Source organism: Diceros bicornis, chromosome 2 (genome assembly GCF_020826845.1).
Source record: "Diceros bicornis minor isolate mBicDic1 chromosome 2, mDicBic1.mat.cur, whole genome shotgun sequence".
Taxonomy (NCBI): domain Eukaryota; kingdom Metazoa; phylum Chordata; class Mammalia; order Perissodactyla; family Rhinocerotidae; genus Diceros; species Diceros bicornis.
The window spans coordinates 585,100-610,220 of record NC_080741.1 but is presented as its reverse complement, the minus strand read 5'-3'; the positions used below and the strand labels follow the sequence as shown (position 1 = coordinate 610,220).

At 41.2% G+C, this 25,121-nt stretch overlaps 1 protein-coding gene across 1 annotated transcript; it reads right to left on the bottom strand.

Moving 5' to 3' along the window:
- Positions 1-5,515: 5,515 nt before the first annotated feature.
- On the bottom strand, positions 5,516-8,244 carry STRIT1 (small transmembrane regulator of ion transport 1). The gene is made up of 3 exons (XM_058548810.1): positions 8,232-8,244; positions 5,726-5,824; positions 5,516-5,628 (listed from the first exon to the last, which is right to left on the bottom strand). Exons 1-2 carry the CDS (start codon positions 8,242-8,244, stop codon positions 5,730-5,732), a joined length of 108 nt encoding a protein of 35 aa, XP_058404793.1. The 3' UTR covers positions 5,516-5,628; positions 5,726-5,729.
- Positions 8,245-25,121: the final 16,877 nt, after the last annotated feature.

The window sequence follows — 25,121 nt, the reverse complement described above, 5'->3', positions numbered from 1 at the left end:
TGCCTACACACACATACTTGATAAGTGTGTTTTCTTTCTGTGATTATAAAAATCCCCTGGGAGTTGATTTTGTAGCAAGCCTTCTCCAGACCTGCTGACATGAGCTCTCGGAGAAGGAGCTGGAGAATCGGTATTTTTCACAAATGACTCCGTTGACTCAGATCAGGCAGGTTTAGAAAACTCTGCAGTCCTCACAACACTCCCATGAAAATATCATTATTCCCCTGCATAGTTGAGAAAACCCAGGGTAGAGAGATTAATCAATTACTCAAAGGACTCCCAAGTTAGGATAAAACAATCTGACTTTCAAAACTTCTGTTCTCTTCACTGCACTAAGCTTTCTTTGTTCTCTGAGAAAATGATCAGTCTGGAAGTGGAAATATGGAATTAAAATACTTATTACATAAAAATTCATTTCTATTGCTGCTTAAAAACAGCCCAACAATCTATTTTAAAATGCTGGGGAAAGACCGCTGAACCCCTGAAATAAGAAAGTCTTTGTCGGAGGTGGAACGTAAAGATTGATGGGATGCTGAAGTTTTTTGTGCTCCAGGGAATAGCTGAGCAGACTTTTAAACAAGAAATGAGATACCCTGTAGCTTCAGAGAGCTAAAGGAAAGGACCAGGGCGTGTGGGAAAACGCTGCAGACTAAAGAGAGGGCAGCTGCTCTACAAACATGGGGCAGAGGGCCCGCAGTCTTGGTTTCTCCCTCTGCCTGTAAACAAACAAGCGCCGGGACCACGGAGGATAGGAGAGCTGACAGGTGCAGCAGGAAGGGAGTCAGTAGAAAGAAGTAAGGAAAGCTCAGGCTCCAGCTAGGAAGAAAGCTAACACCGGAGGTGATGTGTTTAGCTCCAAGTGAAGCCAAGCTGAGCTGTGATGATGCCTAAGGGCTTCAGAAAGCGGGGGACAGCCAGGGGGCTACCTCACGCAGGGCTCTCCTCAGTGGAGTTCAGGGAGCAGCATCTTGAAATCGCATCTACAATTTCCTGTGAATGTAAGTTGTCTGGGAAAGTCTGTAGCTTTCCTGGGTTTCTCATTAAAGCCCATGGCACAAAAAGAGGTCAAGTGAATGGAAAGACCATCTTTTTAATTAACTCAAACAGATCATGAAGAAGAGAAAAAAGGTAGGGGATCTTGAAGCCCTAACAAGCCTGTACGAGGATCAGGCAAGCCAAGAGGATTCAAGTCAAGAGTGCGCTGGCGGATGTTTGAGAACTGGCCGTTGAGCGGAAGAAGCTCCCATTTACAGAACTTGTTGATTTGGGGTGTAAAAGCTCCCACCATGGCCAATTTCAAGTTACCAATAGGGGGTCGACTAACTTACAAAACTCCTGAAAACTTAACAATCAGCTTTCGCAAGCCTGTGGGAGCTGGTCTGGTAGTCGTCTGATTCAAGGTGAGTTGGGTCTTCTTGAGTCTGAAGAAAACTAAAATTAGGTCAAGTCATCAAAGAAAATAGTTGAGCCTGATTTTGTATACATTTTCTGCTAAAATTTTATAAATATTGCTTTAAAAAGAACTTTTAAGATGCCTTTTTGAAATGTTTAACCAGGTTTAAAAGATAGAAATCAGTGAATAAAGCCAAAGCTTTCTCTAATTTTTTTGATGAGGAGATTATTTTGTGTAGAAAAACTAATTGAATAGAAAAGGATGCTGTAGTTATGAGGAAGAAATTGGGTCCCTTCTTATCTTAGTCCGTTCGGGCTGTTGTAACAGAATACCGCAGACTGGGGGGCTTATAAACAACACACCTATTGCTCCAGGTCTGGAGGCTGGAAGTCCAAAATCGGGGTGCTGGGTGGTCAGGCTCTGGGGAGGACCCTCTTCCGTGCTGCAGACTCCTCATGTGCTCACAAGGTGGCAGGGAAGGGAGCTCTCTGGGGTCTTGTTCATAAGGACACTGGTCCCGTTCCTGAGCCCCCCACCCCTGACCTGATCACCTCCCGAAGTCCCCCCTCCTTCCCAACACCATGACCTTTGAGGGTCGGGATCCCAACGTCTGTATCTGGGGGACACAGGCGTTCGGACGACAGCGCTTCTAGAGCAGTGGATCCTGGGCCAGCAGCACCAGCAGCGCCTGAAAACTCGTGGAAAATGAAATCCTCAGGCCCCCGCCCCATCCCCTGAATCAGAAACTCCGGGAGAGAGGCCCAGCACCCCGTGTTCTGACGCATCCCCGAGGACGGCACTGTGCTCTAAGGTCTGAGAGCCTCTGCTTTGCAGCAACGGCCCTCACGTTTCAGTCCACCCCAGAGTCCCCGGGGAGGGGGGCTTGTTAAGTGCAGATTCCTGGCCAATACACACCCACTGAATCAGAATCTCCAGGGAGGAGGGGCAGGAGCAGGACTAGGTTTTATTTTACATTATTTCAATTTATTCTTCTTTCTTTATTTGCATTATTTGTAATTCACAACTCAGGGCTGTGGGGAGGAAAACAGAAACAAACTTTTTATAAAAATTTTTAAATATACACAAGAGTAGAACAGAGAGTATAATAAAGTCTCAGGGAATCATCACTCAGTTTGAACAAATGTCAGCATTTTCCTGTCTTACTTCATTTCCCCACTTTACTTTTTAGTTTGTTTTCCACGGGAATATTTTAAGGCAATTCCTAGACAGCATGTCTTCTCATCAGCAAGTATTTCGGTAGGTATCTCTCACAGATGAGCACCTTTTCTTTTCCACTGCCAATTGCGACTATTACAGTGAACAAAATTAGGAACAATTCCTCAACACCTTTGTCACAGAAACACAAAGCCGTCTCTGAGGTTGGCCAGCACTCACACTCGCTGGCTGCCCCGTCAAGTCCTTTTCTCCTGCGGCGCTTTCTCCCTCCCACCCACTTCTTCATGCCGGTTACCTGTTGGAAGACTGGGTCCTGCGCCCTTTCTCACTTTCCACACTCTGGACTGGGCTGCAGGTATCCTCATGATTCTGCTTAGAGTAGCCTGGTAGACAGACCCAGAAACTTGGCTCGCTTCAGGTTCCCCTGCTTTGGCAGAACGCTTCCTCGGTGGCACCGTGTACTTTGGACTGTCCCCTGTCAGGAGGCTCAGGGTGTCTGCCTTCACCGCTTAGTGGTGTTGAGTTGATCCATGGGTTGCTTAGTGGTGTCGGCTTCATCGGTGTGTTCAGGCGTCATCAGACTGGTCCACCGGGTATAAAACTCCCCCATCAACATTTAACCTAGTTGTTTAACATCCGTTAATGATTGTTGCCAAGATCTATTATTTCATTAAAGTTTGCAAAATAATAGTTTTCCAATTTTATCCCTCCTATATATTTTAGCTGGAATACTTCTATAGAGAAGACCTTTCTCTTAAAATTTATTTGGCTATCTAGAAGTAGTTTACTCAAGAAAAACAAGATTTTTTTCTCTTTATTTAAAAATTTTACAACAAGTTGGTTCCATAGCAACCTCCAAATGTGACAATGAGAGTTTTGTTTGCTTATTTTTATTTTTTATTATCATTATGGATTCATGGGTATTTATGTATTTGATGTATTTCGATCCTTTGCACTCATTATTCTTTTTGATGTTCAATTATTACATCTTTGTCCACAGAAGCCTTTATGGCTTCCTTACTTTCCGGAACAAGATGTCCCAACTCATCTTGCACATTTCCTGTAAGACCAGGGCAGAGATCCCTGGCTCCTCTGAGTGGACATTGGTGTTCAGAGACCACAATGAAGGTGGGGGGCGCTCGTCCCTATTAGACTCTTTCAGTGGGTGGAGTTAGGATAGACTTTTATTTTCAGAAGAAGGAAAATAAATAAATTGTGGGTTCATACCACTATTTGCAATTCAAATTTAAGATTATCAAGTATTGACTTGACTTCTTCTTGCTGGTGACATGAATTTCAAACTAACAATACCAATATTACTACCAACAAAAAGGCTGCTGAGGGCCAGCCCTGGCGGCCTAGTGGTTAAGGTCAGCGTGCTCTGCTTTGGTAGCCTGGGTTTAGTTCCCCAGTGCAGACCTACACCACTTGTCAGTGGCCGTGCTGTGGTGGCAGCTCACATACAAAACAGAGGAAGATTGGCACAGATGTTAGCTCAGGGCGAATCTTTCTCAGCGGGAAAAAAAAAAAAACAGCTACTGAGTGTGCTTAAGGTCTCTATCCCGTAAAAGGGGGTGCAGTCAAACACACCGTGTCTCAAAGTCACTTGAAAGAATTTTTTCTCTGTAGTTATGTCACCAACTTGATGTACTATTAGGTTTATTTGCTTCACTTTTTTTTTTTTTTTTATGAGGAAGATCAGGCCTGAGCTAACATCCATGCCAATCCTCCTCTTTTTGCTGAGGAAGACCGGCCCTGAGCTAACATCTATTGCCAGTCCTTCTCCTTTTTTCCCCCTTTTTCTCCCCAAAGCCCCAGTGGATAGTTGTATGTCATAGTTGCACATCCTTCTAGTTGCAGTTGCTGTATGTGGGACACGGCCTCAGCATGGCTGGAGAAGCGGTGCGTTGGTGCGTGCCTGGGATCCGAACCCAGGCCGCCAGTAGCGGAGCGCACGCTCTTAACTGCTAAGACATGGGGCGGCCCCTGCTTCACTTTGTTTTAAATTTGGGGGATTACTTTTTCCTTTTTCTTCCTTTGTCTTTAATTTATCAGGTATTTACATGATTCCAAAAGTGAAAACTATAAAGGAAGGTGCACTCAGTGAGGTCTGCCTCCATCTGTGGCGTCTCTGCCCCAACATTTCACTGTGAGCAAATCTGCGTGCGTGTTGGCACAGACCCTTCTGAGCACATGCTGGCTTTTCACTTACGCTCTGACCAGGGCTGACGCCACATCTGCACAGAGACCCCTCCTCCCTTGTAGAGCTGGGTAACACCACGTTACGTAGACAGTCAGGCCCCGTTAATGGACATTCAGCCCTTTTCCAGGCGTTTGCTGTAACAAACTATGCCGTATGAACAGGCGTGTGCATAGGCCATCTTGTGCTCTTACCCATGTGTCTGTGGAAATTGCAGTATTCCTAGAAGAGGGATAGCTGGGTCAAAAGTTAAACACATGTGTAATGTTGGTGGATACTGACTGCAGCCCCTGCAAATGTTGCCCCTGTTTAATTTCTGAGGACGGTCGAGGAGAGGGCCTGTGTCCCCACATCCCACTGACACACACAGTCAGACAGCTTCATCTTCCCGCTGAGGGACGAGCAGTGCATCCTCAGTGCAGCCTAATTACAGGTTTCTTGTTTGAGCAAGAGGTCAAAGGCCAAGTTTACACCTACACTTTGTTTTCTGTGAACTTTCTCTTACCTCTAGCTCATTTTTTCTATAGTTTTTTTTGGGCAGGTGTGGCCAAAAAATTTAATGTAATTCAATTTACCATACTTTTCCCTATTGCTTATGCATTGTTAGCCATAGGAACATTTTTCCTACTCCCAGGTTATAGAGAAATTCATCCATATTTTCTATAATTCTTATTTGTACCCAGAATTTTAAACAAGTTTCTGAAGAAACTCTTATGCACACCAAAGCACAAGTTTACAAATCCAAGTTTATAAAGTGACGTCAAGCATTACAGTTATTTCCATGAGAAACATTTAATAATCTGTCATGTTCGTGCTTTTCTCAATTCTTCTAAATGAGGTCAATCTGAAGTCTTCTTGCCTGCATGATAAAATGTCCCATTAGTGAAATAGAAAAGATTATTTCTGGAGTAATGTATGCTCTTTATGAACAAACAATCAATTATTGAAAACTTTACCTTTCTAGGAGAAGACGACATAGACCATTATGATGCAGCCCACAATCCAGCCGATCAAGAGAAGGATGGGGACCACAAGGCGGGAATATGGAAGCTCTGCTTAAAAATATACAAAAGAAGACACAGCAGGTAGGTATTTTGGTATTTTGGTATACACATTTTGGTATTAAATCTTTGAATCAAGAGAAGAGAGGAATCTGGTAATATCAAGAGAAAAAAACACGCTCTCTAGTCATACCCATACATGATTCTATTTTCTTTTCTACAAAGAGTACATGTGACTCAGCCCGGTATTTGGAAAGAAGACCTGTGTTCAAACCATGGGTCTCCCTTTGACACTTATGTGACCTTGGGCAATTCTGGGCTTGGGTTTCCCTGTCTGTAAAATATGGATAACGGAACTTGTGATATCTACCTCGTGGAGTTGCTGTGAGGATCAGATGACAACGCATGTGTGCAAAGGCTTTGTAAACTCTAACCACCACGTATGCTTAGTGCACACAGAACACACTCATGCGTTTGTTCAATAACACAGAGAGCAGCTGTTTACAGAGAAACAACCAAAAATGATTCTGAGATAATTCCTACTCAGTAACGATAACACAGGGAAAGGTGAGGAAACTGTTCTTGGACTCGATAGCTGACTTTCACCTTAAGTTTCATAGGAAGAGGAAGGCATTATACCTTATATAATCATTCTTGACTAGAGAAAAGAGATCGTATTTTTTCAACTTGTTCAATACAGCAACCAACACTGATTCAACACACACATCAAAGACATTAGTACAATGATTCCTCCTGGGTCTCCTATTTGTACCCTTACCTGTAAAAAGCAATTTATAAAAGTATCTTTTTTTAATATCCACTGCACCTTAATCTTGTTCTTTCATACACATTACACAAAAAGATTCAAAAAACAGCACAGAGAGACAGAATTAATGTCCCCATGTTAAGGACTCAGATATATTCTTAATGAAGAAGCACAGTTGAGATCTTATGCCATTTGCCAACAACAAGAATGCATATTCTTAGCAATTACATTCCTATTACGATTCCCATCACTTTAAAATATGAAGTTTTTTTAATGCTATTAAAATAAAATCATCCGGAAATGAGACACGTCTAAAATTAGAAGACAGTCTTATAAAAGCAAACTTTCTTAAGTTAAAATGAATTTTAATAGTTTAAATCTTTGTTTCCAAAAATGTCGGAGTCTCTCTTAACTCGCACAGCCTCAACGGGCTTTCCCTGCTCCCCCGTCTCACTGACACCTGGAACTGAGTGTCAACCACTCAGTGGAAACAGCCTTCTCTTTACCTGCCATGTGGTACTGCTTTAAGGATAAAGCGAACGTTGCCATATGCCCTTTTCTCTCATTTGGATGAAAGCCTTTTACGAATTCAGGCACCATGACTGTGCAAAGACAACAGTAATTTTCTTGGAACTGTTCATATATGTGATTTAGTATTTTTCACAATTTCAAAGAACTTAAAAATTAATACTATTTTAATTGATCACTTATAAATATTTTATACAAGCATACTTTAATACACTAAAATTTACATACAATAAACCCTAAAAGTATATATCTCATTATTTATTATTCCCTGTAAAACAATACAATTGACTGTGCATTTTAACACTCAAAGTATACTCACATTTGTGTTCCTTTAACACTAGTATTTTAAGTTTTACCACAGTCTGTAGCGTTGTCTTTAAATAAGAACACGACATACTTTGCACGTCACTTACATTAATAGCACAAGTACCACAAAACCTCTTTTAAATATGAAGAGTAATTGCAAATGCTTCTCTCCCTGCCCAGCCCTGAGCATGCCCCAGGAGTTCCACCTGGAAGTTTTCTCAAGGGCACTGAGCTCTGGAACACAACTGTCTGGGTTCCAAGCCTGGTGCCACCACTCATGTGTGATCACCGGCAAGTTACTAAACTTTGTTATGCCTCAGTTTACCTCTTTGTAAAACGGAAACGATGATCATACTGCATATCTCATGAGATTGTTGTCCAGAAAAAAAGAAATTCAGATGTGAAGCATATTAGAGATGACTAGGCCCAATATTTTCATTGTAGAGTCAGGAAACAGGTTTGGAGAGGCAGAGGGACTTCCCCAAACTCACATGGCCATTTAGTAGCTGATTTGACACAGAATTCAAATGTCCTTATTCTGGCCAAGCACACCACAAGGCTCAAAGCTAGTACAACCCTGGAGAAAAACTGACGTCAAACTCATCTTTCAAGACAAGCATGAACAATTGAAGCTCTCCTCTTTGTTTGATCTTTCCAGAATTATTCATATTGTGCAGACATGGTCTGTAAATTGCACGTCTAATGCATTTTTTGCAGCCACACTAACATATGCAGTTAATGCTCCTTTAGCAGAGATACCACATTCTTCAGAATGACTGAGAAACACCAAATACCAGGAATCCTAAAATAAACCAGGGAGCCGGGGCCTTTGCCAAGAGAGTCTGATGCCTTAAATCTTACCTTTTTCAGCCATTCTTCCTGTTGTTTGGTGGGTTGGTTGGTCGGCACGCTTACCTCTTTGTTATTGTTATCCAGCGTCTCTTTGAACTTTAAATAGAGAGATATCTGAAGAGTGTGGCAGCTGCCGGTCTCCTGGCTGCCAATTGTCTGCAGGGTGACGTAAGGACTGGAAACTAGGGCTCCTCTGGCTCTGCTTTGTCCTACTGTTATGGAGGAAACAAGGGCTACCTGATCCCAAAATTAAATCAGCTGAGTTATCCCAACCCAGAGATACGCAGCTTTTTAATTCACCCAGTGCCTTCAGATGACATGAAGAAAATGTTCAGCGAAGTGGTGTACAGAGGAGAAACGGCATTGCAATTAGACCTCTTGTTCTATCAAAGAGGGAGGGTCCTGTATCGGAGAGGAGGACGTTGGAGATGGGGAGACGTGGCTTCAAATTCCAACTCTGCTGTTTCTGTGATGAAGGCCAAGTTGCTGAACCTTAGCACGAGCTTCTTTAATCTTAAAATGAGGATAGTAATACCCCCCGAAGAAGTATCATAAGACAAAATGAAAAAGCTATGTGAAATATAGACAGTTCTTTAATACATTACAAGCTGCAAAAGATAAAATAAATTAGGTGGTGCCCTTTCCTATGAACCATTGTAAAAAACAGAAAATTTTAATGTAAAAGTACTAGAAACTAAAACAATAAAAGTCTGCAGTATTGCCTAGAATTTTCAGAGAACAGTTGTAAGCTTGTTGTTTTCATTAGCAACATATAAAAATAGGACATTCTATTTTTCAAAGTCAAACCTGGTTTATGTAACAGGACCTGGACTGTGCTCTAGATTCTCCCTGGAATGACTTTAAGTTTTGGGTCTGGATGGAAAAGTTTTGCAAAATGACCCTGTGACCAACTTCCAAAAAAATCCAACATGCGATTCAGGGTATCCTTCTCTGTAAGACAAGCCTTGTCTGATCAAATCCATCCCCACAGAGCTCAAAGAGTGATGTTTCCCTACAAATGGCCATATCCCATCAGTGATCAAAATCCACCAATGGTTCTCTGTCCCCTAGAGAACAAAGATCTGAACTCCTTGTTAAAACACCTAGAAAACCTCATCTCTCCTCTCTTCCATTTGCAGTGATGCTTCAGGCACACTGAACTCTCTGCCGTCACGTGTATCCAGGATGCTACCACCCACACAAGCAAGGAGAGCATTTGATTTTCTACCCCAAGTCACATGTCTGCAGATGAGTGTGCAGCCAACAATCTGGTATGTTTATTGTATGTTAGTGTTTATGTCATTTAAGCTAAGTTGTCATCTCTTTCTCTCTCCATACTATTTAATATTGAAAAAAAATGCCTGGCTTTACCAGGTAAGCAGAGAGACTATCTTCTCAACTACAATAGAATGAAAGTTGAAATCAATAACAGAAAGAAATTGGGCCAGCCCCGTGGCTTAGCGGTTAAGTGCACGCGCTCCGCTGCTGGCGGCCCAGGTTTGGATCCCGGGTACGCACCGACGCACCGCTTCTCCGGCCATGCTGAGGGCCACATCCCACATACAGCAGCTAGAAGGATGTGCGACTATGACATACAACTATCTGCTGGGGCTCTGGGGGAAAAAAAAAGTAACAGAAAGAAATTTAGAGAATTCACAAATACATGGAAATTAAACAATTCACAAATACATGGAAATTAAACAAGACTCCTAAATAACCAATGGATCAAAGAAGAAACAACAGGGGAAATTAGAAAATACTTGAAATAGGTAAAAAGGAATACATAACACAAAGCAATGCTTAGAGGGAAATTTATAGATGAAAATGCCTATATTAAAAGAAGAAAAATATCAAATCAATTACCTAATCTTCCACCTTAAGACAATAGAAAAAGAGGAGCAAACTAAACATAAAGTAAGCATAAGGGAGAAATAATAAACATTAGAGAGTAAATTAATGAAATAGAGAATAGAAAAATAATTGGTAAGGTCATAGAAACAAAAGATAGTTCTTTGAAAAGATCAACAAAATTGACAAACCTTCAGCTAGATGGACCAAGAAAAAAAAGAGAAGACTCAAATTACTAAAATCAGGAGTGAAAGAGGGGATTTACCTTACAGAAAAAAGGATTATAAGGGAATACTATGAACAATTGTATGCCGACCAACTGGATGGTCTAGATTAAATGCACAAATTCCTATAAAAACATAACTACCAAAACTGACTCAAAAAGAAATAGACAATTTGAATGTACTTATAACAAGTAAAGAAATTTAAGTTGTAATCAAAAAATGTCCCACAAAGAAAAGCCCTAGAACAAATGGTTTCACTGGTGAATTCTACCAAACACTGAAACAGGAGCTAACACCAATACTTCAAAAACTCTTCCCAAAAATGGAAGAGGAGAGAAGATTTCCCAACTCATTCTATGAGGTCTATATTACCCTGATACCAAAACCAAAGATATTTTAAGAAAAGAAAACCACAGGTCAATCTCTCCAATGAACATATGTGCAAAAACCCTCAACAATAAACTAACAAACTGAATCCAGCAATATATAAAAAGAACTCTCTACCATGACCAAGTGGAATTTATCCCAGGAATGCAAAGTCAGCACAACATTCAAATACCAATTAATGTAATACATCATATTAATAAAATAAAAAACAAAAACCACATGATCATCTCAGTAGATGCACAAAAAGCATTTGACAAAATCCAACACCATTTCAAGATAAAAACACTCAACAAATTAGGAACAAAAGGGACCTTCCTCAACCTCATAAAGGGAATCTACAAAAAACCCATAACTAACATCATAGTTATTGGTGAAAGACCAGATGCCTCCCCCCAACATCATGAACAAGATGAGGCTGTTCACTCTCACCACCCAGATTCAGTATCATACTAGAGATTCCAGTCAGGAGAACTAGGCAAGAAAATGAAGTAAAAGGCATCCAAATTAGAAAAGAAGAAATAAAACTATCTCTATTTGCAGATGGCATGACCTTGTATATAGAAAATCCTAAAGAATTCACAAAAAAAACCACTAGAGCTATTAATAAAATTCAGTAAGGTTGTAAGATACAAGATCAATACTCAAAAATCAGTTGTATTTCTACACACTAGCAATAAAAATTTGTTTGAAAATTTAAATTAAGAAAAAATGACATTTACAATAGCATCAAAAAGAATAATACTTAGGAATAAATTTAACCAAAGAAGTAAAGACTACAAAACATTACTGAAGGAAATTAAAAAAGATCTAAATAAATAGAAATATACTCCATGTTCACACAAAATTTAACACTTTTGTATATCAAAAGACACCATCAAGAAAGTAAAAAGGCAATCCATGGAATGGGAGAGAATATTTGCAAATCGTATATCTGATAATAGTTTAGTATCCAGGATATATTTAAAAAACTTACAACTCAACAATAAAAAGATGAATAACCCAATTTAAAATGGGTGAAGGATTTGAATAGACATTTATCCAAAGAAGATATACAAGTAGCCAATAAGTATAGGAAAATATGCTCAAGATTATTAGTCATTAGGGAAATGCAAATCAAAACTGCAATGAGATACCACTTCACACGCATTAAGACGGCTGTAATAAAAAAGATAGACAAGAACAATGACAAAGATGTAGAGAAATTAGAACTTCATACAGGGCTGGTAGGAATGTAAAGTGGTACAACCACTTTAAAAAATAGTTTTGCAGTTCCTCAAAATATTAACACAGAATTGCCTTATGACCCAGCAATAACATTCTTAGATGTATACCCAAGAGAATTGAAAACAAGTGTTCAAACAATAACTGTACGTGAATGTTCACAGCAGCATTATTCATGGTAGTCAAGAAGTCTTGTAGGTTTATCCTCATCTACCCAAACACTAAGTATTGGTTCCTTGATAAACACATCAGAACAGAGCTTACATGATAAGGGAAGATGAACTGGAGAGAGCTGGTCAGTGAAGTCACTAAGTCATGTGCATTTGCAGACCCCTGAGAATTCTTCTGGGGCCAGCTTCTTGGGCACGTAACCCGCACAGGCATTCAGGACTCCATGCTGAGGAAGCCCCTATGCTCGGTTCTGCGTCTGCTGTCAGTGTTGTGAAATTCTTAATACTCTTGTCTTTGAACTTGGGTTTGTCAGTCAGGGTCAACAGGACAGGGGAGAATGGGCGTGGGCAGAGGCGACGCCCAGAGGCAGTGCGAGCGCTGTGGGTCCAGCATCAGCCGTTGCGCCTGCAGGCTCATGCCCAGGCTCTGCGGAACAGCGTGCACTCAGCAGCCGGCCCTGCAGGCATGCCGTGCCTAGATAGTCCACAGCCGTGGGGGCGGGGAGCCAGCTGGACCTGGGCACAGAATGGCCAGAGTGATGGAGGCCAGTGTGCTCGGACAGAAACCTTTAAAGACTGCTGCAACCCTACAAGACAGACACTCCCAGGCTTAGAGACAGGGATGAAACTTCAAGATTGCCACATCCAAGGGAGAATGATGCTATTTTCACACGAAGCTTTGCATGAACCAAGTGGCAGGAAGTAGACAATTTTTAAATTAATTTTCCCTTGTAACTGAAGATACAGCAATAGAATGCATAACAGACGTTTTGAATTACACACGAACCATGAAGCTACTTTTGGTTTCTTAAAAACCTCCACAAGTTACGGAGAACGTCAGAAGAAATATCGAAATGCCGTTGTATAAATTTACCTTAAAAATTAAATCAGACTTACACAAAACTGCTTTGCATGGAGAGTTAAATCTTTTTCTAGAAAAATTGTTCCACAAGATTCATCAGCTCTAGATGCACTAAAATTCATATTTTGATATAAATTTATCAGAAATTTATCGCAATATTGTCACAGCCTATAAAACACTCTTAGCAGCTCCAGTGACAGTTATATCAGCAGAAAAATCTTCCTAAACTTAAAAATTATCAAAAATTATTTGCAATCTTGCATTTCCCAAAAGTGACTATCACTTTCAATTATATAGAAAATCAAGCTGCTAAAAATGGAAATTTTGATGATCTGATAAATAATTGGCAGAAAAGTAAGTCAGAAAAAAATATTATGATTAATCAAGATATGATATTAATGAAGTATTATTATATATTGTACCGCATAGAGCTATGACACTGGAAACATTTTGCTGTTTGTAAGTTTACGTCATTACTCGTCTGTCACAGCTACGCCTGTTACATTTCGTACGCCATCAAATATTCTGAAGGGAAAAAGCCCTATATCTTAGCATATTTAGTGTCACTTTTTGCTATTTTTTGAGGAGCATTTTTGTGTTTTCACGTTGCGCTGGGCCCTGCAGACTCTGTAGGCAGCCCTGGTTCCTCCTGTGGGGAAGGAGGGGAGGCAGCAGCAGGCAGCGACGTCCACGGGTTTCTCCCTCTCCTCCTCTGAGCACAGTGCCTCTCTCTTATTTGCATCAGCTGTTGGGGTGTGGGTTTAAAAAGTTTGGAAACCTCCCATCTAGTCCAGCCACACATACGGGAGGAAGCACCTAAAGCACGTAAGGCAAGGTGACTTTCTAACTTCAGAGTCACCTCCTGACCCCAGCCTCGCACCCTCCCGCTGGTCTCCTTGTGTCGAGGACCCACCCTGGGGACGTGACGTGTTCTGTGATCGTGTGTGAGAGCCCCTTTCTGGGACCCAGTTTGGAGACCCCTGTTATCAGCCTCCTTTGAGGCATAAAAGAAGTTGAGAAAGAAGGTTGGCAGAGGGTGCCCAAGTGTGAGCACCTGCTTGTGTCTTATTCCAAGAGACAGTCCCTAAACTTCAAGCCAGTGCAACCAATATTCCCACTTTGCAAGGCAGTTCATAGAATATGCTTTCAGCCTAAATCTATTTCTCAAAGGTCTTAGTCCAGAGAGAGACAAAGGTAAAAATCCAGTGCTGTTTCATGTCATTCTTTTTTGTGTGTGTGTGAGGAAGATTGGCCCTGAGCTAACATCTGCCAATCCTCCTCTTTTTGTTGAGGAAGACTGGCCCTGGGATAACGTCCATGCCCATCTTCCTCCACTTTATATGGGACGCCGCCACAGCATGGCTTGACAAGTGGTGCGTCAGCACACGCCTGGGATCCGAACCAGCGAACCCCGGGCCACCGCAGTGGAGCGCACGCACTTAACTGCTTGCACCACCGGGCCGGCCCCTTCGTGTCATTCTTTTGATGTAGATCTCGTGATCCTGGAGTCTGTGGCCTCAGCACTCGCCACGATCACAGAAATAAGCGTTATTATTGTTTACTGACTGAGCTGGGTGGTTTTGCCATCCAGAGAATCCTTGTGCTGCAGAGATGTCTTGGCTGTGAGAGAGAATTATCTGCACAGAATTATCTGATAGATTCCAACATCCTTAAAAAATAAAAAACAAACTAACTCGTTGAGTCACTACAAAAGGCTCAAAGCCAGGGCTGTGGGGGCACAGGGACAGGGATTCGAATCTCTGCTCCGAGGGCTAATATTTCTGGGACCTGGGGGCAGGTCACTGTCAGAAAAATTCCCCAAACTTGGGAATAAGGCAAACAGGTGGGAGCAGATGCTCTCAGTACCGTATCATATGGGGACAGAGGTCATGCAGGATTGTCGAGACCTGAACTTAGTTCGTCTCATTTTTGCTAAGTTCCCATACTTAGAGAATTTACTTGCTAACTTGTAAATTTTGTCCGGTAAAGATGCAAATAATTTCCATCAAATGGAACAGATAACCCCAAATATTGATGGCCTGCTCGACATTAGCCAGTTCTGTGTCTAGCTCAGCAACCTCATCCTAACATTTCTTTAAGGTGTCCATAAATGCACTCGCTTCTTAAGTGCTCCTTGAACTGATCATAACATCTTTTCCCTCCTTAATGAGTTCTGTAAAATAGTTGACATATGTCCTTCCTATATTTGCCTGAGAGCCATGATTTCATCTTTTTGAAAATTGTACTTTGACGTGACTTAACTCTCTTGGCCTCAGTTTCCTCGTCTGTAAAATGGAGATAAGAAGACCTACTCTATAGGGCTGTTGTGAGAATTAAGCGGCAAAGCACGTGAGGCACTGGGCACGGAACCTGTTTCTCTGTGAGCACACACGAGGCCTCAAGCCCTGACCGGGAGTGTCTAGAGGGTATCAAGGCGGCTGGAATTGGACGTGGTCCAGTTCACCACTGTTAGCTACTGCTCCTTCCTAAACACCCACAGTCTGTAAACTCGCCTGAAGTGACTTTTCTCCTTCTATAATCACATTCTTTAAGATCTCATTTACTGACTCTCTGCTAATTACATGTCTCACCTCTCATGGAAGTAACGTCCAGTGGGAACTGTGTGAGCACTGGGGGACCTTCACCGCTGCAGGCTTTCCAGCGCTGGTTTCCAACCGGGCTCCAGCAGCCCTGGGGCTTAAAAAGCCCACTATATTGTCAATGGTGTAAATTTAAACCAAAAGACAAAGATGGTTTTTCTCAGAAACTATGCATCAGTATTTCCATATTTCAAATGGTAATTTTTCATGATGCAAAAGAGTGACATCAAAGATGGTATTTTCGGTGAAGGATACACTGAGAAAATATATCCAGTTGTAAATCTATTGCATAAACTCTTTTCTTTAACACTTTCCCCTCCCTGAGAGCTCTCAAAACTACAAACCCCTCATATATTTGAATTTCTAGTATTTCCTTTTTGCACCAAAATATATACACCCTCTCCCATCCCCACACCCCAAATAAAAAGAGCCCCAAATTTACTCATCAGGGTCTAAGAACATCTCTAAGGTTGTGGAAGGCTGGCTGATGCCCTCCACGTGGTGGCAAACTCACTCCTGCTGGGAGCTCAGCAGAGCCCCCATGGACCCCCAATTTTCGAAACTCTGTGTACAGAACAGCAGAGTAGTGCTTCTCCCCCAACACCCACTCCACGCAATCTTTGAGAAATATGAATATAGGGTTGAGTGGCACAAAACCACAGAAGACGAATAGTTAAATAAAAGACTTTAAGAACTACTCAGACCTCCTGAATAAACTGCTCTAAATCCTAGCTTTTAGCTCCAAAAGAGCAACTTCACAAAAATCCCAAAGGCATGAATGATCACCATGTTTGAAGAGCAGAGCCACCCTTGGTCGGCACAGTGTACGCCCTGATACAGAGACTGCCCTTTTCTCCTGGACCTTGGAACGTGTGCAGCCCCGAGGACCCAGTCTCCCCTCATTCATTAGCCCCTGTGGCTCCTAGCAGGAGGGCGTTGACCCAGCACAGAGCCCTCATGGGAAGTGATGCCAACGTCCACACAGCCTCACAAGTCAGAGCACCAGGAAACACCAGAGTCTGGGAGATTTGCCCCAGGAGCAACTCTGTGCCCTACACCCAACCTTCCCACTGGCACCCTGGGTCCTGAAACTATTGTAATAGGAGACAAAATCCTTCATTCTATAATTAAAGTTATAGCCTAAAGATTTGCACTTTCATCTTTATTGTATTCTAAATTTATACATTTGAATCTACTTTTCCAACACTTTACTATGAAATTTTCAAGCATATGGCAATGTTGAGATAATTTTACATGATTACAAAATTTTCCATATATGCAACCCCCTAGCCGTCATCAATCCATCTTATTTTCTGATTTTTCTCATTTGTTTCAAAATAAATTGCAGATAGCACATTTCCCTTCGAATACTTTAGAATGCATGTCATTGAGCTAGAGTCCAATAAATTGTAATAGATTTCTTTCAAAATAAACTTTATAGGGACAGGCCCAGTGGTGTAGCGGTTAAGTGTGCACGCTCTGCTTCGGCAGCCTGGGGTTGGCAGGTTCGGATCCTGGGCACACACCGACGCACCACTTGTCAAGCCATGCTGTGGCGGGGTCCATATAAAGTGGAGGAACATGGGCACGGATGTTAGCCCAGGGCCAGTCTTCCTCAGCAAAAAGAGGAGGATTGGCATTGAATGTTAGCTCAGGGCTGATCTTCCTCGCAAAATAATTAAATAAACTTTATATACAATGAAATGTACAAATCTTAACTCTACGTTTGCTGAGTTTTGACAAACACATACACCTTTGTAACGCAAACTTCTACCAAGATACGGTGCTGAATCTGCTTCTTGACTTGCTAGCTTTACTAACGATCTATCTATTCCTAGCCTAGTAACAATCTGCTTTGAATATCCCAGCTTTAAATATGTTTTAACATTGTACTCCTTTAATATTCTTATTTTCAGAATTATCTTGATTATTCTGGTATGTTTAATTTTCCTCTTAAATTTCGAATCACTTTACTTATTTCAAAAAAAAAGGAAAAGGAAAGGAAAAACTCCTGTTATCTTTAACTGACTCCCATTAAGTGTAGAGAGTTAGTTAGGGACACGTGAGAAGTTGTACCGTCTGGTCTGCCCTTCTAAGAACTCAAGATGCCTTTCCACTCCGTCAGGCCTTCTTTTGTATATTAGAATTTCCTTCATAAAATTCTTGCACATTTCTTAAGTTTATTCCTTTTTAAAAATATTTATTGGTTGTTATTGTAAATACGTTTATCTCATTACATTTTTATATGAATTTTGTATACAAACAACTTACCAAATTTGCTTATGGTCAGTAAGAATTTTTCAGTTGATTCTCTTAGGTTTTGATATTCAAATATTATCTACCAGCAATAATTCTACCTCCTCCTCTCCAAGCTGCCCTCTTATTTTTAGCTACATTTGTAATTGTATCAGTTATAGCAAAGATTTCATTAGAGAAACTCTAGTGCTTTTAACAACTTTTATCTTTTTTTATAGTAAACGGCCTTTGTCTTCTGGGGGTGGTTTTAGCAATTTACCTTTTCCTAAAAATTATTCCACTTCACTTCAATATTGAGCTGAACAAGAATCAGTGATTTCCATTTCCTCTGTATCTGTGGTCATTTCCCCATTCTCGCTTCTTATTTTGTATAATTATGCTTTTCTTCTCTTAACTGGTTTTTCAAAGAACCAGCTCTTGAATTTATTTTTTGGTTTTACAGGTTTTCTGTTTTGCATTTCATTAATTTTTGCTTTTAATTTATTAGTTCTCTCCTTCGACTTTTCTTAAGTTTATCCTCTTGTTCTTTGTCTAATTTTAAAAATTTCATGCTTGTTACGCCGTAATTCTTGTTTATCTAGAAAAACATCTAAGGTTATGTATTTTTCCTCTGAGCACAGTTTTAGCTGTATCCCACGGGCTCTGACATGTAATGTTGGGATTAATAATGTTTTCTAGATATTCTGACATTTTACTTTTGATTTTCTCTTCGACCAAGGAATCGTTTGAGGGATTTTCTAATTTCCAGGTGGTATTTTGCTTTTAAAATGAATCATGCAGTGACTTTTTTGTAGGACAAAGATTTTAATGTAGATGCTACGTACTTATGTACCTATTCAAGAAGTTTTGTTTCCTGTATGTCAGAATGTTTTTCTACAAAATACTCCTATTTAATGTATGCATATGTATATATGTATATATTCTTAAATACGTTTTGACTAATATGTATTAACTACTATGTACTAGCATTACATACATGGCTGATTCTAAAGAGGACAGTCTTCCGCCTCCCCAGACTGTGTCCCTAGAACCATGTGATAAGAGTGCAGATTACACACCGTCTGTAGAAAACATACAAACCACCACCAGAACGTGCAGTCATGGGGCATGTTAGGGATGCCTAATGAGGAAGGCAGGTATGTTCTTTCACATTTCTTTAGAGCACAAGGCTTTTATAGATTTCAAATGTAGACAGTGCTCCAGGAGAATGATTCTGCTGCTAGAGCTCTTTCAGATTTTAAGGTATTCCTCTAAGAGTTTCTTTCAATGTTCCAGCCTCACCATCAGGAAATTCCTCTTATACCCAAACTAATCATTTCATGCTGAGGCTTAGCCCTCTCTTTGAGATTCTTTGGAGATGGGGAACAGCTGGTCCCATTCTCTGCATAATAACCCCTCATAAACTTGAAGCCTTCCCTGGTAATCGTCTCTGGGATAAATCATCCTGACCTCTAAATCCTAGCTTTTTTCCAAAAATATTTTCTAAAAATGTGGTTATTTGCATGGCGGGGGAGAAGGATGATGTTTATGTCGCCCACGTAAAGATGCCGTGGAGCCCTGTTGACCGCTGAGGGGCTAATGCACAGCGAGGCGGAGAAGGTCATTGCACTCCGATTGTTTTACGGCGTCTACACGTCTGCTCGTGAGGCGGCTGCCTCATCCAAGGCCTTTTAACCTCCATCATAAGATTCCAGGCGTTTGCAGTCCATCCCTCACACTCAAGGTGCTGAGGAAAATCAAAACTTCACGTGTCCAAGGAAAATATGACAAAAGCATGTAATCAGCAGGCGAATTGGAGGGGCTTGCAGTGTTTTGTGTGAAGTACATTTATTTTTATTTTTAAAAATCAGGAAAACTTATTTGTTAGTAAAAAGGAAATAAAATGAAATAAAATTACACCCAGTCTGTAAGAACAAAGTAAAATTTTTTTAAGAAAAGGAAAATAGTTCATGAAAAGATCTTCCCTCTTCAGAACTCTAGAATGATTTCTGAGGCCTGGGCATCTCTAGAAGTCATGATAATGACAGAAATTCAGTCACACGTTAATGACAGAACAAAAAGACGGAGGATTTATTGGGACCGAGTTACTGTACAGAAGAAAGTATCATAATTACGAATGTGATTTTTATAAAGGTCAAATCATCAATGCCTATAGTATATGGCTTGAAAGAATAAATTAATCTATAAGATATCACAAATAAATATTAATAAGAGATAACAATTATCAAGGGATTTCCCAGGTGCCAGGCATTGTTTTCAGCATATGAGGTGCATTAACATTGAGTTCTCACAACACCCTATCAAACAGAGTTGCTTATCCCAGTTTTTACAGCTAAGAAAACTGAGGCCAAGGAGGTTAAATTATATGGCGGAAGTCGCACTGGAGGTTCATAGCAGAGTTGGAATCCTAACACGGGTGGTTGACCCAAGGATGTTTGGTTTTTAATCACTCTGCTCTACTAATATCAGAGGATTCAACCAAGGACTGAACTGTTGAAGCCACCAGTTCAGCAAAACTAACCATTGCTAAGGGTCTGAGAAATGAGTTTTAGTTGCAGCGTTCTCTTGCGCTCCAGTCACAGCTATGATGAAGGAAGACCACGCCCGTGGTTGGATTTTAAAAGAGGATCTCCATCAGACGTGTGCTGCTGGCTCAGATGCAGGTGTTCTTTCAGCCACCTCCAACGGAACACTCTTGGATTTAGTACCTTCTGACCTGTGTTTCTACTTTGAACTTATAGTCACTCCAGTGTCTCCGTCTCTTCCTGGAATTATTCTAAGTATTATTTGTGTCTGCATCACCTCCACCACTGGACTACGAGCTCCTAAAGAGCCAGGACTCTGCCTTCTTCATCCTGTATCATCAAGCGTCCGGTTCTCTGTAATGTTCCCCCACAACAAGCTGGGGCCAATGGAGCGTGTGCCCAGGCAAGCGTCCACCCGGGGCATACAGTGGGAGCAAAGCGCCTTGAACATCTGAGTGAATGGTGTGAAAGATGAGATGCTGGGTGCAGAGCTCCGCCAGATAGACACCATTCTGCCCAGTCCAGAGGCTAAGGTAGAGAAGTGAGAATGCCTAGAGCAGGAGAGAAAGCAGGCGTAGCGAACGTGGGTTAAGACTCAGGAGTGTCCAAGTCAAGTCCAGCTTCTGTGCATCAGCAGACAAACATCTATCTCATTCGACTCCCACAGTGAAGCCCCTTAAAGGCCACCAGTGCCATTTGGGCTGTTGCCATCTTTGTCTAGACAGAGGTATTTATTCAATGATTTTGACATTTTTTCCTATTTTATAAAAATGAGTGGAAAAATGGAAAACTGCAACATACCTTATTATAGGAACAAAAAGCACAGGTCTTAATAAATTGTTACACAGATGAAAGTCCTTCCACTGCCCTAAGTGATAACTCTGTAGCTTCAACCTGCAGTTCACTGGACTTAGGCTAGCCAAGTGTGGGTTCCACTGCGAAGGAAAAATGCAAAGTTTAAAAACACGTAAAAATCACTTCCCACACATCTTCATAATGTGCTACTAAACGCAATGGTAATTAAAGAATTTAATCTTCTTTTTGTTCCCTTGTATAAGAAAGCTGTTTATAACATGTAAATGCATTGTTTTCCTTTCAGACAATTGACTTCAAACAGATTTTTCAGAAACTCATAATATAAAAAGTAGGGACTCTGGGGGCCAGTTCTGTGGCCTAGTGGTTAAGTTCAGCACACTCCGCTTCGGCAGCCCAGGTTCAGTTCCCAGGTGTGGACCTACACCACTTGTTGGCAGGCATGCTGTGCAGCGTCCCACATACAAAATAGAGGAAGACTGGCACATATGGTAGCTCAGAGGGAATCTTCCTCTGAAAAAAAAAAAAAAAAACAGTAGGGACTCTGTATAAAACTTTTAAGAACAGAAACATGACTCTAAGAGGCCAGTGGCCCCCAGCCAGGGCAAGTGTGTTCCCAAGGGGACATTTGGAATGTCTGGAGACATTTTTCATTTCATGACCAGAGGAGGGGTGCTTTTGGCACCCAGGGGGCAGAGACCAGTGGTGCTGCTAAGCATCCTACAATGCACAGGCCCCGCAACAGGTATTTGTCTCACTCAATAAATCAATAGAGCACAGTTGAGAAACTGTGGCTTAGGGCAGGAAAAGAGCTGTAAAAACAAACAGCCCTACTGTCTCTGTGACTTAGCACACCAAAGGCTTATTGCCCTGTCATAATCCAGTGTCGGTGGGGGCTCTGCTCCTTACAGGCATTCAGGGAACTAGGTTTCATCCGTCCAGTGGCCCCACTAACCCCTAAGGCTTCAGAATCTCCCATTAGATCTGTATGCAGATGAAGAAAGAAAAGAGCCTTTACAGAAATGCACGGGAGACCTTTGGGGCTCGCCCTGAAGGTGGCGTGTGTCAACCTACCCACATTCCATTGGCCAGAAGCCAGGCACACGTCTGTAGCTAATGCTGAGGGAGGCCAGGAAAGGCAGCCCAGCTTGTGTCCAAGAGGTGGAAGCAAGTTTGATGAGCACCCACCCAGTCTCTGCCACCACATCGTGGTCCTCTTTGCGACTAACAAAACACTTTGCTCATGGGTGCTTAATAACAATACATTAATGACATAACTAATACAAAGAAATTTATATTAGTACAAAGCAATATTTCCTTTAAAAAATAGGAACTAGAAGATTCTGAAACAACATTTAATATGAAGTCATTTACAAATTTTATTTTAAACAATGTATGTCTCACTATAATGAAATTTGATGGTTGGCTAGCCAGATTTTTAAGCACTGTTTCTAAAATGAAAGTGTGTTTATTGCTTAGGTTTATTTCATATCTTAGACTTTTCAAACTCTTATCATCTATATTGGCTGATGTAACCTATGTTTCTTTTCTAATTCATTTTTTAAGGTTTCTTCTTTGTGAATTTTTGAATTGCTTGAATTTAAAATAAAAAGCATGCAACATTTACACAAATAACACAATCATTATTCTTATAAAATTAATATAAAAATCAAATATAGGCTTACTCTGCATACCATTCTAACAAGGAAAGAGACAAAACAGCACCCATGATCAACAGCATAGTGTTTTAATTTGACCTTTTGACATCTTTAAAGAGATATTTTTAAAGCAGTTACTTCCACATGCTTCCTTCTTAAGAGGAAAAAAAAAGGCTAACTTAAAAATGATGAGTCTTGCACCATATCCCAAATGTCGGCCATCTGGAATTTTCCAGGCCCAACTGAACATTTATTTCTATAAGGGAGAAAAATAAATTTTTTTTTCTTTTTACTGAGGAAGACTGTTGCTGAGCTAACACCTGTGCCAATCTTCCTCTATTTTATATGTGGGATGCCGCCACAGCACGGCCTGAGGAGATCTGGGATCTGAACCTGCAAACCCCAGGCCGCCAAAGCAGAGCATGTGAACTTAACCACTACACCACCGGGCTGGCCCCCAAAAATAAATTTTCACTGCCATCAGCAGGTAAGTTAAATGATTAGACAAACGTGTTCCCACTGCCCACATCGACATTGTTCTGAAATTAACTATTGGGTTTTCCTTCATTCCTTTCTGAATGCCAGCGTTCCTCTCACTAATGGATTGCTTATGATATGCTAAGGAGGCCACCACCAGCATGGAGTGAGGGTAGAGGTTGCTGTACTCCGTTGCAGAGGTGATAAAAGTGCAGGGTGCCTCATAAACATTTCTGACCTGTTTGCTTACAGGGATGGGAGTATTTATGATTTGGAAATCTCTGGCTGTAAAAAGCCTTCCAGTTTCTTCTGTGCTATCAAATAGCCTTTTGTTGAAGTAGAGTTTCACGGGTACGTTATTACTGGGAAGTCTGCCTTTAGAACATTTGTAATGCAATAAATGCCATCCACCCATCTAGGTTATTTTGAGCAGAACTATGTCTAAATGCGCCAACTGCATTTCACCAAAGATATTATATTCTATTCAAGGCTCATGTGTGATCTTCTTGGTCCTTGTCTGTCTGAGATTAGTGACGGCAGGAATAGCCGTGATGAGAGCTTCTTTAATTTAGAAATTTAGGGAATTTCAATCAAAAGATGGCATAAAAGAATTCACTGAACAAGAATTTGTGGTTAAACCAAATAACTGGACTGCTCCTGATTGGCTATTGAACCACGTGGCAGCTCATGAAAATGGCATGTGAGATCCATGGAGATATTCTTCTACCTTGAGTCCCTTGCATGTAAGCTTATAACGTATCTTTCAACTTTGTATGGGCCCTGTGAAATCACAGTTCTACAGCTGTATCACGTATGTCTGTTTTGTTTCCAAATTAACTGAAAACACACTGATATAAGGGATTGCATATTGAGGCAGCTCAGCTTTGCAGTCAGATGTCCTGGGTTTCAGCAATGGCTCTGCCACGTATTAGCTGTGCGGCCTTGGACAAGTTACACAGCGATCCTGTGCCTCACCGTCCTGCTCTGTAAAAGGACGATAATAAAAATATCTATTTTTTGAGGATTAAATAAGTGTTTGCTCCTATTATTATTGTTCTCCTTCTGTATATTCTCATACACAGCATCCCGCAGAATAAAGGCACCACAGGAGGCACTCAGCAGCATACATTTATTGAATAAATTGGCCGTAGTGGATTCTGTATGATTATGGAGGCAGGTAGTAGGGGCCTGGTGTGGGTGGGGAGTGAGAGTCAGAGAGAACTGAAAATCCAGTCTATTAGAAATACAACCTTTGCTGAGTAATTAAGTCTTGGTTTTCTCATGGGTAAGATGGTGCCAAGAATACTGTCCTAAAAGATCATTGGAATTAGAAACAATACATTGGCAAAACATCTGGCACTCAGTAAATGATGGCTATTGCTAGCTAATCCTGTGATCTGCCTCTACACACAGAACACCTTTGACACCAAATGTGGGGGCTGTTTTCCCACACCAACCAACTCACCAACTCTCTGTCCTACAATTCAACTCTGACACAAACCACCCAGAGTTAGCGCAGACCCCATAAGTTAAGAGTTCACTTCCACAACACTGCCCCCTCCTCAGACACCAACGGCAAGTCCGGGCTTCCTGTGCTACTGACCCAAGGGTTCCCAAGACCCCCTCCTCAGGTTTGATAATTTTCAAGAACGGCTCACAGAACTCAGGAAAACAGTTGACTTACTGTTACTGATTTATTATAAAGCATATAATTCAGGAACAGCCAAATGGAAGAGATGAGTAGAACAAGGCATGTGGGCAGCACGGAGCTTCCATGCCCTGTCTGGGGGTGTCACCCTCTCAGTACACATCTGTCCCAACCAGAAGCTCTCTGAACTCCCTTATTTAGGATTTTTAT